This window comes from Panthera onca, chromosome B3, assembly GCF_046562875.1.
Source record: "Panthera onca isolate mPanOnc1 chromosome B3, mPanOnc1 haplotype 2, whole genome shotgun sequence".
In the NCBI taxonomy this organism is placed as follows: domain Eukaryota; kingdom Metazoa; phylum Chordata; class Mammalia; order Carnivora; family Felidae; genus Panthera; species Panthera onca.
Window position 1 is genome coordinate 69,366,512 of NC_138344.1, and position 15,684 is coordinate 69,382,195.

Sequence of the window (15,684 nt, forward strand, 5' to 3'; positions counted from 1 at the left end):
AAAGATTTTCTGCTTGTATGCCACAGAAAATGTTTTTCAAGTTGTCATGCCAGATAGAACAATACTAAGTGTACCAAATCATAGTAAAAGAAGTTAATGTTACGTATCCATCAAAAAATTGGAGAACCATTATTTAATTACATGGAAAAAAATCCAAATTTATTAAACTTAAAAATCAAGTAATCAAGCAACATGTATAACATGAAGAGAAAAAGATACATCAAAAATTTAACGTGATTATTTCCAAATGTTGAGATTATGAATAAGTTTTTCCTTTGAGTTTATTTTCTACAACATATACAATACACATGCGATAATAATTATAAACTCATGTTTATAAATTTTATCAAACTATTCCTTCAAATGACTATTTTTTAAGAACTTATTTGTGAAATTTCCTTTTTTTTTTTGTTAAGCCTATTTTGAGAGAGAGACAGCAAGCACACCAGCAGGGGACAGACAGAAAGAGAGGGGGAGAGAGAGAATCCCAAGCAGGCTCTGCACTGTCATTGTGGAGCCTGATGCAGGGCTCAAGCTCACAAACCGTAAGATTATGACCTGAGCAGAAACCAAGAATCGAATGCTCAACTGATTGAGCCACCTAGGTGCGCCTCAAATGATCATTTTTATTTTTTATTTTATTTTTTTCAGTGTTTATTTATTTTTGAAGACAGAGACAGAGCGTGAGTGGGGGAGGGGCAGAGAGAGAGGGAGACACAGAATCCAAAGCAGGCTCCAGGCTCTGAGCTGTCAGCACAGAGCCCAACGTGGGGCATTAACCCACGAACCATGAGACCATGCCCTAAGCAAAGTCAGGCACTTAACCAACTGAGCCACCCAGGTGCCCCGCAAATGATGATTTTTAAAAGAAAGCTGCTTTGTTTTTGTTTTTGAGGTGGTTTTTCATAAAACTCAAGTACTGAAAATATGTAATACAATACAATTTGTAATAAATTTATAAAATTATACAATCATCATCACAATCCAATTTTAGAGTATTTCTATCACCCAATATTCCCTTGAACCTGTTCAAACAACTAACTTTACCTGAGCTAGAAAAGCAGCAAATCTCAGGGGGTTTGCCTGAATGAAGCTTCCAATGGTAATTTTGAGAGTCAAACAAAATGTTCCTGGATAACTGACTTTGGTGGTCCACTGTTGAGGCAAGATTTCTTCTTTTCCTTTCCTTTAAATCTCTACTGGTCAACTTGCCATTTTGAATATTTATTGAAGCTTGTCAATCATTTCATTCTATCTCAGATATCATGACTTAATGAAATGGAATAACTACTGATTCATATTTGATTAATCTAGAAAACTGGCTCAGGGAGTTACAATTACTCAAGTCCAAATTCAATGCGCAGTGAATTACTCTGCTAGCAGAATATGACAAAGGAAAAAGCCAATAGTATAATAGGATAAAGTTAGCCTCATATAAATGACTTACCTCAGAAAAAAATCCACTATATTTTGATGATGGGCTTTCTGTCTGTGAAGAACCAGAATCACTGGAGTTAAGCAAATATGTTCGACTATCATGGCGTAATTTTTCAGGCAGGTGACCTGCACAAGCCAGTTCGTTTTCTTTATTTGCCATGTCACAGCCCCCACTTCTAGGGGACTGTTTTTTTCTATAACAAGGATTTGGAAAAGGATGATGCGCTTTCTTTCTGCGATAGATCACTTTACGTAGTTTATCTGGGCTTTTCACAGCTTGTCCAACTGTTCTGTAAAAAGAATTGATTTTTTTAAAATGAAAAAGAACCACATGAAAACCTTTACAACTTTTTAAGCAGAAAGATTCAATAGGCCACATTTTGTGATTACAATCCACTGAAATTAGAAGAAAATAGAATTAAAAAAAAATCTTAACTCTTAGATTGACGAGGAAAATAAAAAGGAAATTACAAACCATCTAGAAAGCGATGAAAAAAATAATACTTTATACCAAATGAAACTGAAAAGGCATAATAACTAGATGCTTTTAAAATGAAATATTACAGGGGTGCCTGGGTGGCTCAGTTGGTTAAGCGTCCGACTTTGGCTCAGGTCTCGTGGTTCTTAAGTTCGAGCCCTCTGTGGGGCTCTGTGCTGACAGGTCAGAGCCTGGAGCCTGCTTTGGATTCTGTGTCCCCTCTCTCTCTGCCCCTCCCTGACTCACGCTCTGTCCTCTCTCTCTCTCAAAAATAAATAACATTAAAAAAAAAGGTTTTTTTTAATGGAATATTACAAAGAAAAATAATAAAATGAAATATTAGTTTGAATTGTGCAAATCTGAAATATATTTTAATGTATTATACAAAAGAATACTCTGATTAGACTTAAGTATATTTAATTTGTTTAAATAAGATGAAACACAATACAGCAAATCTCACAGTTTTGCATGGTGATTCTCAAACGTTTTGGCCTTGGGATGCCTTCCAACTCTTAAAATTATTGAAGTTTCAAAAGAATGTTTTTATGTGGCCAATATCTACTGATATTTACTGTATCAGACTTTAAAATTGAGAATACTTATTGATTCATTTAAGAAATAATAAGCTTGTCACATGTTAACACAGAGTATTTTGCAAAAGAAAAATCCTATCTTTTCCAAAACAAAACAAAATATAGTAAGAAGAATGGCACTGTTCTTTCTATTTGCTCAAAATCGTTAATATCTGGACTAACAGAAGACAGCTGGATTCTCATATCCGACTCTGCATTCAGTCTCCAGTGGTATCAAATATGAAAACCACTGTACACTGGTAAGAGTGTAAAAATGAAAACGATGAATTAATGTTATTGTTATGAATATAGTTTTGACTTCACAAATTCCCTCAAAGGGCTTCAGGGAACCCCACTGTTATCGGATCACATTTTGAGAACCAGTAGTTTAGTAGAAAGTGCCTTTAGAGAAGGAATGCCATTTTCACTACTTTCTGCTATATGACCCTGAACTAATCACAAATCTTTAGTTTTTCTCATCAACTGTTAGGGGCAATGATACCTCTCTAGTAGGATTGCTGTAAGGATTAGAGATATTACTGATGTGTTTTGCACAGTGACTGGCACAAAGGAGCTGTTTGACAATAGTTACTTATAACAATATTAGAGAATAATTAATGTTTTCCCTATTTTCACTATTACCCAGCTTTCAACATTTCTGTTTCCCACAAACTTTAAAGAAGCTCTTACCTATTTATGTAAGCAGCCAACTGTTTTGGAGATTTCTTAACCTGAAAAATAAAAGTAGATATAGTTATTAACAGCATATTAAAGTTCTTTTGTGAAGCTATGTAAACTTTGTGATTGATATCAACAAATCTGAAATCTAATAGTTAAATTTTCCAGATTAAAGTTGTAGTCTCAATCTTTAGTTACAATACTCTATGTAGGTATATTTGACAAAGCAACATACTCATCTCCCTATTTTCTAGGTCACTAGTCATATATTTGCATGGTACTTAAAGTACACTGACTTTTAATATCATTTAAAAGAAATTCTATCAGCATGAATGAGCCTTGCAGTGGTGAACCAAAAGCACCTCTGGGATTCCTCTTTAAAATTAAACTACCATATTTAAATGATATCTTATCAAAAATAGCATACTGTCCATAAAGTTTTTACAGCTTTTGGAATATAAACAATTTTCAGTATTTCATTAATTCTACCTAATTCTGGGAGACTAAGCAAATGGTCACCTTCCTTTTGTTTAAATAGTTTAATCAAAACTATCCATAGACTTAACAGTGTAAACTATCTGATGTACTGAATGACAACGTCTCCCCAGAATTCATGTTGAAATCCTAATGCCCAAAATGAATGATATTAGGAGGTGGGGCCTTTGGGAGGCGATTAAGGTCATGAGGTGTCATCCTAATGAATGGGATTAGAGGCCTTGTAAAAGAGACCCCCGAGAGCTCTTTTGCCCCTTCTACCATGTGAAGACAGCAGACAAGATAGACAACTATGAACCAGGAAATGAGTTCTAACCAGATGCCAAATCAGCCAGGGCCTTTGTCTTGGAATTCCCAGTCTCCACAACTGTGAAAAATAACTTTCCACTGTTTATAAGTCATCTCGTCTATGGTATTATGCTATAGCACCATGAACAGATTAAGATACTCTCTCACCCATTTCCTAGAAACCATGCACTTACCTCCTTCATGTTCTTATTAGTAAAATTAGAGATCCTTTTTCTAGGAAGATCAGTGGAATGATCCTCAATATTATTACAAAAGGTTCGTTTTTTAACATTGTGGGCCTCAGTTGCCATAATCTCTTAAATACCTAAACAACAAAACAAAAATAATAAATAGAAAATACAAAAAGCAAAAGAGCCTGATCATTTCCTTAACAGACACATAAAAATACAACACTATGTAAAAGAGGTTTATGAGTAAAGCAGAGGACATGGTTCTAATTTATACACTTTTTAACCTTAAACAGAGGAAACACAAGGCAGGGCATTCCAGGAAATTAGGCTCTTTCTGTTCTCATTCTTTAGTTGCAGCCAGTAAACAATAATATGGCATATATTTTTTGCCAATGCAACATGTCAATCTCCACATTTGCCCTATCACTAGTCATATATTAAATTTAAATTTATAGGTTATGAAATCAGGTCTATATAGTAAGTATCAATGACATCCAAATGTATAGATGTCTAGTTTTAGAATCAAAATCAGTGGGTCAAATACAACTATAAGCAGCCAGAGGAATAAAAATCAAACTATATATATATCCATATCTATATCTATATCTATATCTATATCTGTATCTATATCTATATCTATATCTATATCTATATCTATATCTATATCTATCTATATCTGACTTGTTTTATGTCTAATCCTTAAATTTTTCTTTCATTCTTACAGTTAGGTCTCCAGAGCTTTCCTCTCCCTTTGGAAAGCCATTCCACTATTTTTCAGTTCTTCAATTATATCCAAAGAGGGGGAGGAAATAGAGGCTATTACTTCCTATATGTAACAGAATAAATTACTGATTTCCTGACTTGCACCCAGGTTTCACATAAGAAATTTATTTCAGCCCATGACCTGAATACAAGTTCCTCCCTCGTTCCTTTTTTCAACATTTACTGAGCATTCACTATATATGCCAGGCCCTGGAATTAATGTAGATGATGGACCAGAGATGTTGTTCTCAAGGATCACTTGGGAAGCTTTTAGAAAACATATCTTTCTGGGCCTTAATTTCAGACTGTAACTCAGCAGATCTCTGGAGTAAAGCCCAAAGCAATTATATTTCTAAAAAAGCTCCACAGCATTTCTGATGCACCTCTTAGAAGAAAATCTGCCTTAGACAATTTTCCAAAACTACGCACAAACACACAAAAATGTGCAAATAATTTCAGGGTATTCTATGATCTCCTGCCACTAATCCCTGGGCATCCTTTCTACCTGTAACCTCAGATTAAAAAACCTCTAGGATGTGAGGCGCCTGGGTGCCTCAGTTGGCTGAGCGTCCAACTTCGGCTCAGGTCATGATCTCACAGTTTGTGGTTTTGAGCCCCGCGTCAGGCTCTGTGCTGACGGCTCAGAGCCTGGAGCCTGCTTCGAATTCTGTGTCTCCTCCTCTCTCTGCCCCTCCCCTGCTTGCGCTCTCTCTCTCAATAATAAATAAACATTAAAAAAAATGTTTTAAAAAACCTCTACGATGAGACTTTTTAAAAAAATAAATAATTGCAGTAACACGATAAACACCCTGACAGGACACTCATGTGAGGCAGCAAAGCTTCCCTGAGGAGAGACTTAAAGGATAAATAGCACATTGAAAAAATAGCATGAACAGAACTGAAAGGCATGAACCAACACGGTTTGTTTGGCAATCTCTTAAGTAGATGCATGTGACTGGAGCTTAGGCTGGAGGTGGGTTGCAGCAGAGTGAAAAATGAGGCTGGAGAGATAGAAGCTAGATCATAAAGGATCTTTCGTACAAGGTAGAGATACTTATTAAAGATAATGACTAAACATAGGCAATTATTTCTACCCTTCCCTGAAACCCCATTACAGTGATAGTAAAGGATTTTTAAAGGCATAAAACTCATAATGACAAAGAGGAGTCGAGTCAATGGCAACAACATTTTGAAAACTGCAAAGCAGTTTTCAGACCTGACAAAGCCAAACCCTAAATCAGCAATGAGTAAAGGTTTAAAGCAGAATCCCCCAAAGGTTTAGGAGTTGGCAATATTGAGGACCTCAAGAAGTGAGGATAAATGCAGGCTTAAGAATAAGTAGATTCTTATTCTTATTCTTATTCTTATTCTTAGCAATCATTAATCAATGATTGAATATCCATTTAAGAAACATTTAGATCCCTAGACCCCTTTCCCCATTCCAATAAACGTTTTACAGTACAGAAAATTTAAACCAGAGTCCCTGGGATAGGAAATACCAAGCAGAAATGAAGGAGAAGAATATATTCTAATAGGGAATCAAGTGAAAGTTTACATACTAAATACTGAGATCTAACGTTTCCACCATTTGCCTCTCGCAGCCAGCCTTATACACTCCAGGAGGAGTGCAGAAAATCCTTCTTTGGGAAACTCTCATCAAGCCCAGAGGAAAACATACATACCTACACATTCACACATCTAAAAATACTGACATCAGTTTTGGTCAAAGTCCCCAAAGAACTGTTTTACATCTTGATTATGGTGGTAGTTACCTGCCAAAACTAACAGAACTATGCACTAAAAAGGATGAATTTTTATCTTATGTAAATTATATCAACAAACTCAACTATCAGAAACCCTCAAGAGACAAGAACAAACTGCATACATGAAACACAAATGAGACAGAAAACAAACCAACAAAGAAATTAAAATTTAATTTGGAAATTTAAAATAGGGTAAAATAAGATAGCAAAAAAAAAAAAAATCAACAGAAAGTTGGAAAAGAAACTTGAGGGTATCTCCTGGAATATAGGAAAAACATAGGTAAGATTGGCTTAGAGGAAGCAACACCCAAATAAATGGAATTTTAGAAAGAGTACAGAGAAAACAAAGAAGAAATCAAAGATATAACTGAAAATTGTATAGAATTGAAGGACATGAATTTCCACATTGAAAAACACAATGAGGTCCATCATGGTCCATGAAAATAGACCTACAAGGCACATAACTGTCACATTTCATGGCACTAGAAAAGCTGAAAACATGAAGCAAGTAAGCAAACAAACAAACAAACAGTAAACCCTAAAACCCCAATCAGGTCACACATTATTATGACATAAAACAATGCCTTCAAAATTCTTAAGGAACCTAAGATTTATAACTAGCCAAATTACCAATTTAGTATAACAGAGATATCTTCAGACATTCAGAATTCCAAAAACATTCTTTGCAGTAGCAATCAGAGAAGTGAAAAACAAATATTAGAAATATAAGAAATGGAAATCCAACAGGAAAGAGGAGAAGGGAATTCCCAGGATGGTTATGAAGGAAGATTCCAGGATGAGTGAAGTCTGTGCACAAGGAGTAGAGGACAACCACTGAAGCAGGAGAGCAGGCTAAGGGAAGACGTTTCTACATAAACGAAATAAAACGTGGTGCTCATGAGAGAAGAGATGGAGGTAACTGAAGGAGAGTCACAAGGCAATGGCACATTTGCCAAGTTAAAAGAATTGTCAACCCAGCATCCTATGTGCAGAGGAAATCCTTCAGGAATGAAGGGGAAACCAAGACATTCTCGGGTAAAAGGAAGTTAAAGAAGAAATCTTAGAACATCAGAAAGACAAAAAGAAAATGGTAAACATGTTTGATGGTTGAAGCAAAAATTATAACACAATCTGATGTGGTTCAAAATACACAGAGAGGAAATATTTAAGATAATTAAACTGTAAGGGGTGTCTGGGTTCCTTAGTCAGTTGGGCGTCCAACTTCAGCTCAGGGCATGATCTCACGGTTTGTGAGTTTGAGCCCTACATCATGCTCTACAGCTGGCAGTGTGGAGCCTGCTTGGGATTCTCTTTCTCTGCCCTTCCCCTGCTCTTGCTGTCTCTGTCTCTCTCAATAAATAAACTTAAAAATAAATAAATAAATGGCCTGCTTCAAAAAATAAATAAAGATAAATTCAAAAAAATTTTAGGGGCTCCTGGGTGGCTCAGTAGGCTCAGGTCATGATCTCAAGGTTTGTGAGTTCGAGCCCTGCGTCGGGCTCTGTGCTGACAGCTCAGAGCCTGGAGCCTGCTTTGGATTCTGGGTTTCCCTCTCTCTCTGCCCCTCCCCCACTCGTGCTCTGTCTCTCTCTATCAAAAACAAATAAATGTAAAAAAACAACAACAAAAAAAAAATTTTTTTAATCTTAGGAAAGAAAAAAAAAGAAATCTTAAATATGTGTGTACCAAAGAAGACAGCTGAAAAATACATGAAGCAAAAACTGAAAGGGGCTGAAAGGAGAAACAGGAAATTCCACAATAATCTTAGAGATTTCAATATCTCCTCCAGATAACTGATGGAACAAACAGACAAATTCAACAAGGCTGTAAGACAAAACCATCAACCAACAGGATAAAATCAACAATGACAAAAAACTCCACCCAACAACAGCAGAACAAGGACATGCCATTTTAACTAATGATGCAAGTTACAACCACAATGACATACTATTTCACAACTATGAGAAGGGCTATAATAAAAATGACATATAATAACAAATGTTGAGAAGGATATGGAGAAACTGGAACCCTTACATTATTGTAGGAATGTAAAATGGTATAGTGACTCTGGAAAATAGTTTGGCAGTTTCTTGAAATGTTAAATATGGATTTACCATATGATCCAGCAAATCTACTCCTACATATTTACTCATGAAAAACGTAAGTTTATGTCTACACAAAGACCTGTATGCAAATGTTGATAAAAACATTATTCAGAATAGCTAAAAAGTAGAAACAACCCATGGGGCACCTGGGTGGCTAATTTGGTTAAGTGTCTGACTCTTGATTTTGGCTTACATCATGACCTCACGGTTTGTGAGTTTGACCCCACATCAGGCTCTGTGCTAACACAGCATGGAGCCTGCTTGGGATTCTCTCCCCCTCTCTCTGCTCCTCCCCAGGTTATGCACCCACACACAGCCTCTCTCTCTCTCTCTCTCTCTCTCTCAAAATAAATAAATTTTTAAAAATGTTTTTAAAGACTGGAAACAATCCAAATGTCTACCAACTGGTGAATGGAAAAAGAAAATGTGCTCTATCTGTTGGGAATACTACTCAACAATAAAAATGAAAATAATACATGCTATACAATATGTATGAACATCACAGTTAAGTGAAAGAAGATAAACACAAGAGATATTATGTAATTTCATTGATATGAAATATCCATAAAAATAAAGAGCACAGACAGAAAGTAGATTAATGGTTGCCTAGGGCTGAGGTAGGAGTGAGAATAACTGCAAATGGACACAATGCTTCTTTGGGAGTGACGGTGACAATGGAATGTTCTAAAAATAGACTGTGGTCGATAACTAAAATTCTGCATATACTCAAAATCAGTGAACTCTACATTTAAAACAGGTGCATTTTATGGTATATAAGTTATAGTTCAATAAAGCTTTAACAAGTAAATTATCAAGGGGCGCCTAGGTGGTTCGGTTGCTTAAGCATCCCACTTCAGCTCAGGTCATGATCTTGTGGTTCACGAGTTCAAGCCCCGCATTGGGCTCTGTGCTGACAGCTCAGAGCCTGGAACCTGCTTCGGATTCTGTGTCTCACCCTCTCTGCCCCTCCCCTGCTCATGCTCTGTCTTTCTCTGTCTCTCAATAATAAATAAACGTTAAAAAAAATTAAAAAAAAATACACTATCAAAAGTGTAATTGGTAAAGTTTTGTTACAAAGGATTTTTACACTACAGAGTCCATTTTGCTTTACATCGGATACATTTGCTATTACCCTTCTTGGGCAATAATGTAAGATTATCCTTTCCCCTCCAGAGCATTTCATAGTGCTACTAAACAGTTTAAAGTGGGGCGCCTGGGTGGCTCAGTCAGTTAAGTGTCTGACTTTGGCTCAGGTCATTATCTCACAGTTTGTGAGTTCGAGTGCCACGTCAGGCTCTGTGCTGACAGCCTGGGATTCTGTGTCTCCCTCTCTCTCTCTCTGCCCCTCCCCTGCTCACACTCTGCCTCTGTCTTTCAAAAAATAAATGCATGTTAAGAATTTTTTTTCAGATAAAAAGACGGTTTAAAGCAATTGTTGAGGCTCCTAGGTGTTTCCACAGTGCTATTTGCTAATATACAAAAAGAATAATCTGAAATAAAATTAAGAGTGGATGAAGACCATGATTACAGAAACCAGAAAGGATAATCTTTTAATTCAAAAGGAATAAAATGAAACAAGGCCTAAAGGGAATGAAAGCAAGGGTTAGAAGATACTGAGACTGAAATACTAACTTTACCCATAATTGTTCTGAACATTGGATATGGCGCATATTTTCTTAAATAAAGATAAAACAGTGACTGTTATGGGTATTTTCTTGAGAAGATAGAACAAACTCTGGTAGAAGGAGTTGGAGGGTTGAATTCCCCTCATACAGTAGTTATCTCTTATCGGAAAGATGAAAAGGGATCTATTCATCTACAATGGCTGCCAAATTAAGAGATTAAACAGCTCTACGTGTTCACATACTCCCTACCTACTCACAACGAAGAGAAAAACTCATCATACAGGAATGAAACGTGAGAAAAACTCATCATACAAGAATGAAACACGTCTGGACTTTTGACTCTAATAACTTCTTACAGCTCAAGATCAAATTAATTCAAGCTTTCTTTTTACATCAATACACCACAGTATATCAATTACTTACAATGTATTTAACTCTGCAATATCACTAGGCAATTTCATTCCTCTTCTTAAAAAGCGAAGCATGGTTGTGAACAAAGAATTACAATAATTAATATTCTTGGTATCAAGTATTCTCCTCCAATCACTACCACAGACTTCCTCTCACAAAGGGCTTGACTTCAACCCCAAGTCATGAGGTTGAAAACTGTTTATAACCATTATCATATAATAATAAGATACACAAATAAAAAATAAAGAGGTTTTAGAATTTAAAGCTTCAGCCTAACTTTTTTTTTTTTTTAAACCCAGGAGATCAAGTAACCCAAAGACGCTAGGCTAGTGACAGAATGTAGGGCATAAAATCCATGCCATTCCACATCTTTATTTTCATTAACTGAATGCAACGCATTCCTACCCACATGAGAGTCAACACTTTCAATCTTGAACAGGCAAACAAGCAAATAAGATGGTAGTACTAATTCTTCTGAGGAGACAAGAGAGAGACAAATGAACATAAACCAAAACGGGAGTCTTACTTCCCATCCTTTCCTTACCCTATAAGGGTAAGCTTTTCTTCTCTCTTCTAAGTCCCACCAGGGGATTTACAGGGCTCAAAGAAAACTCACAGGTTTCTTAATAAGACAGCAGCCACACATAAAAATGAACGGGAAGGATGAACATGGGCTTTTTTCTTCAAAATTTCAACGAAGGGGAGAGGAATAGAAGGTAAAGATGAGATTTTTCTGGTACAATCTTAAGGACCTGGGGATATAGATTCCCTCCACCTAAATTCAGCTACCGGGCACTCAATAACTGCTTTGGTATATGCAGCACAAACATTTAAAAATGAAATCTGGATCAGGTTTAAAAACAAGGTTTAAAAAGGGAATTGATAATGCTAAGGTTGATCCAAATGGGATCAGGGTCTACAATGGAATATTAAAAACACTACTTTCGAAGAATGTTTTGTGAGTGGAAGAAGGTTAAAAAAATAATGGCATTGGGGTGCCTGGGTGGCTCAGTCAGTTCAGTGTCCAACTTCGGCCCAGTTTGTAATCTTGCGTTTCATGAGTTCGAGCCCCATATCAGGCTCTGTGCTGAGAGGTTAGGGAGCATAGCCTGCTTCAGATTCTCTGTCTCCCTCTCCCTGCCACTCCCCAACTCAAGCTCTCTCTCTCTCAAAAATAAATAAAAACATTAAAAAAATTGAAGAAAAAAAGACAAAAAAGGAATGGCATTACAAAAAGCAGGTTAAAAAAAATAAACGTGTAGTGTAATCCTGTTTTTTTTTTTAAATTTATTTATTTTAATTAAGTTATTTTTTTGTAGTTTCATTTTTTATTTAAAAAAATTTACATCCAAATTAGTTAGGATACAGTGCAACAATGATTTCAGGAGTATATTCCTTAGTGCCCCTTACCCATCTAATCCACCCCCCCCTCCCACAGCCCCTCCAGTAACCCGCAGTTTGTTCTCCATATTTATGAGTCTTCTGTTTTGTCCCCCTCCCTGTTTTTATATTATTTTTACTTCTCTTCCCTTATGTTCATGTGTTTTGTCTCTTAAAGTCCTCATATGAGTGAAGTCATATGATTTTTGTCTTTCTCTAACTAATTTTGCTTAGCATAATACCTTCCAGTTCCATCCACGTAGTTGCAAATGGCAAGATTTCATTCTTTTTGATTGCCGAGTAATACTACATTGTATATATATACCACATCTTCTTTATCCATTCATCCATTGATGGACATTTGGGCGGTTTCCATATTTTGGCTATTGTTGATAGTGTTGCTATAAACATGGGGGTGCACGTGTCCCTTGGAAACAGCACACCTGTATCCTGTGGATAAATGCCTAATAGTGTAATTACTGGGACGTAGGGTAGTTCTATTTTTAGTTTTTTGAGGAACCTCCATCCTGTTTTCCAGAGTGACTGCACCATCTTGCATTCTCATAATCCCGGTTTTTCAAAAGCTATATGTGTGTGTGTGTGTGTGTGTGTGTGTGTGTGTGTGTTTAAATGATCAATGTATTCATAAGAACTCTACCAAACCACTAACAAAAGTTACTTATTGCTAGTGAAATTACAGGTGATTTTTCCCCTTCATTTACAGGGTTCTCTACTTTCTTCAAGGAACATGAATTATTTCATAATTTGAATAAATATTTTAACTTAATGAGGTCACTGTCTTATAAAAGCAGCTTAATTGTACAACTCCCTTATAGTAAAAGAGTGAAAAAGGTATAAATACCAAAACAGAGAGGTAACATTCCATCGGAAAGATCTATTTTAACTTCTCCAAAATTAGGGCAATGCTATCTAATTTTCTCAGTTCTTGCTTTCTCACCTCATTTGGGACTTAGCTTCCCCCCCTCCCCATCCCCCATATCTTCAGTTTCTCCCTTTGAACTGATTCCTCCCCTTCTGCTTTCAAACATGCTCAGGTTTCCTCTATCAACTCCTATACCCTTTCTCTACTTCTCTTTCCTGCCAAATTTCTACAATGAGTGCTTTTTAGTTTCCATTTTCTCTTTAACCCTTTATAACCTTGATTTTGTCCTCTCATTTGAAAAAAATTACATCTTCAAAGTCACTTGAAGCTTATAAGGGAGCCTTTTATAATATAACACTGATGACGCTCATATCAAGGTCAGCCCAGCCAAGTCTAAAGACTTCTGCTCATTCTTCCTCACCATTTAGCTTCTTCATCCCTTCACTGTACCCCCAATACATACACACACACATACACACACACACACACACACACACACACACACAATTTTTCTATTCATAGGACAAAGCACTACAGTACCTTGACTCTCCTTGCTCCCTTACTAACCCTTTTGGTTCCTTTTCCTTCAACAACTCTTTTATCTCTACACTAAAATTGGAAAGAAAAAAAAAAAAAAAGAAAAAAACCATGTTTTCACGGCTTCAGCTATTTCTCTAAACCCAGTCTCTCTTTTGACTCCTATTTATTTGGCTTCCTGATCTGGCATTGATTGGTCCACGTCAACACATCTAAAACAAACCTCTTCAGTCTCTTCCAATGTCAAACCAACTAACTGCCCTGCCTAGCTACCACATGCCTAGCTGGCATCAAACTTCTCCCAAATAAAAACCTAGGATTTATTTTGATTCTCTCTCCTTTCTTCTAACGGATTACTAAGTCTTCTTGAATCTTTCTTCAAAATATTTCATGGATCCATTCTGACCTTACTTTGTCCACTGTCAGCCCTATCACTTCAAGCCCAAATTACTATAACAATTATTTGACTTTCCTGTCACCCTCCCTTCCTGGTCCCTGCAAATCATTCTTTACAACCTACAGTGTTCATGGCAAAATCCCCATATCTCCAGTAGTTCCTTACTGTTTACTACAGGATTTCCTGAATTATGTTTAGAGTATCCACATAGATTTAATAGACGTTTTACTCTGTTCACATAAGTCTGGATAAGCTGCATATTAAATTATTTCTGGGAATTACTTAAATACATTAACAAGGCTCTGAGAAGCCTGTATAATCTTATTTCACTCTGCTTCCCAAACAAACTTGGCCACCATCCTACTTTTTAAAATGTTGATACATATAAAATTTGAAAGATGCAGATGTTCCAAGGAACATAATTTGTGGAATTGATTTACTACACCCAAAACTAAACTATTTATCTAAATGTTGAAGACTTTCATAATTGGGTACCATATTATTAAAGATTAATAATTTATTTTTAATTAGAAAGAGAAAAGAGCAAAATGCTCCCCACTTTTTCTTTTTAATATGGTGGGAACAGAGGTTTTTGTTGAGGGACAGAAGTTCCATTGCAATGGTGTTAATCAAATAACAATATCATTAAAAAATAATAGGTAGCCTTTAGTACAAATTTACCATATGCTACCCATAGACATTGCAGATATCATATTATGCCCTTTTAATAAATGATGAAACTGAGGCACAAGAAGATTACATAATTTGTCCAAAGTCAAACAGCAAAAAAATGGTAAGAGTTGGGACTGGAATTGAGGCCTTCTGTCACCACTGCCTCCATTCTTAACTAACACACTCTACTGCACCTCAAGTAACAGGAGAGATTAATGGTGAATATGTAGATAAGACAATGCAGGTTTTATCACTTTCTAGCTCATGATTTTTGGCAGGTCATTTATTCTATTCTGAATCTGTTTTTTCAAATGCAAAATGGGGATGCTATTGAAATCAAAATGAGATTACATGTAAGTAATTACTGCTATTATCACAATAGTTCTAATAAATATAAATATATACAATTCTGGTATTTTGGAAGGCAAATCTGACAACACTGCAGAGCAAGTAAACTATGATCATATCATATCAACCATATAATTTATCAACCAAACCAGGACATATTTGAGAATGAAAGGAAATACTATTAAAAATTATGCTGGGTCTTTCACCCATTTTGAATTTATTTTTGTGTATGGTATAAAAAGTGGTCCAGGTTCATTTTTCTGCATGTCACCGTCCAGTTTTCCAGCACCATTTGCTAAAGAGACTGCCTTTTTTCCACTGGATACTCTTTCCTGCTTCATCAAAGATTAGTTGGCAGGTGGGTCCACTTCTGGGTTCTCTATTCCACTGATCTATGTGTCTACTTTTGTGCCAATACCATACTGTCTTGATGATTACAGCTTTGTAATACAGTTTAAAGTCCGCAATTGTGATGCCTCCAGCTTGTGTTTTCTTTTTCAACATTACTTTGGCTATGTGAGGTCTTTTCTCGTTCCATACAAATTTCAGGATTGTTTGTTCTAGCTCTGTGAAGAATGCTGGATGACCCAGCAATTGCACTACAAAGAATATATCCAAAGGATACAAAAATGCTGATTTGACGGGGCATATGTACCCCAATG

General features: G+C 36.2%; 2 protein-coding genes across 5 annotated transcripts in view; both read right to left on the reverse strand.

Annotated features, from left to right (window-relative positions):
• KATNBL1 (katanin regulatory subunit B1 like 1) overlaps window positions 1–15,684 on the reverse strand; it is a 56,746-nt gene that overhangs the window by 7,859 nt on the left and 33,203 nt on the right. For all 3 annotated transcript variants that reach the window (XM_078448441.2, XM_060619035.3, XM_060619034.3), the window contains 3 exons: window positions 4,143–4,273; window positions 3,178–3,218; window positions 1,448–1,727 (listed from right to left, as the gene is read on the reverse strand). In XM_078448441.2, the coding sequence (XP_078304567.1) occupies window positions 1,448–1,727; window positions 3,178–3,218; window positions 4,143–4,259 (438 nt within the window). In that variant the 5' untranslated portion in view covers window positions 4,260–4,273. The remainder of the gene's footprint in view (window positions 1–1,447; window positions 1,728–3,177; window positions 3,219–4,142; window positions 4,274–15,684) is intronic.
• LPCAT4 (lysophosphatidylcholine acyltransferase 4) overlaps window positions 14,340–15,684 on the reverse strand; it is a 153,218-nt gene continuing 151,873 nt past the window's right edge. For both annotated transcript variants that reach the window (XM_060619033.3, XM_060619032.3), the window contains exon 15: window positions 14,340–14,349. The gene's annotated coding sequence lies outside the window, so the exon portion shown is untranslated. The remainder of the gene's footprint in view (window positions 14,350–15,684) is intronic.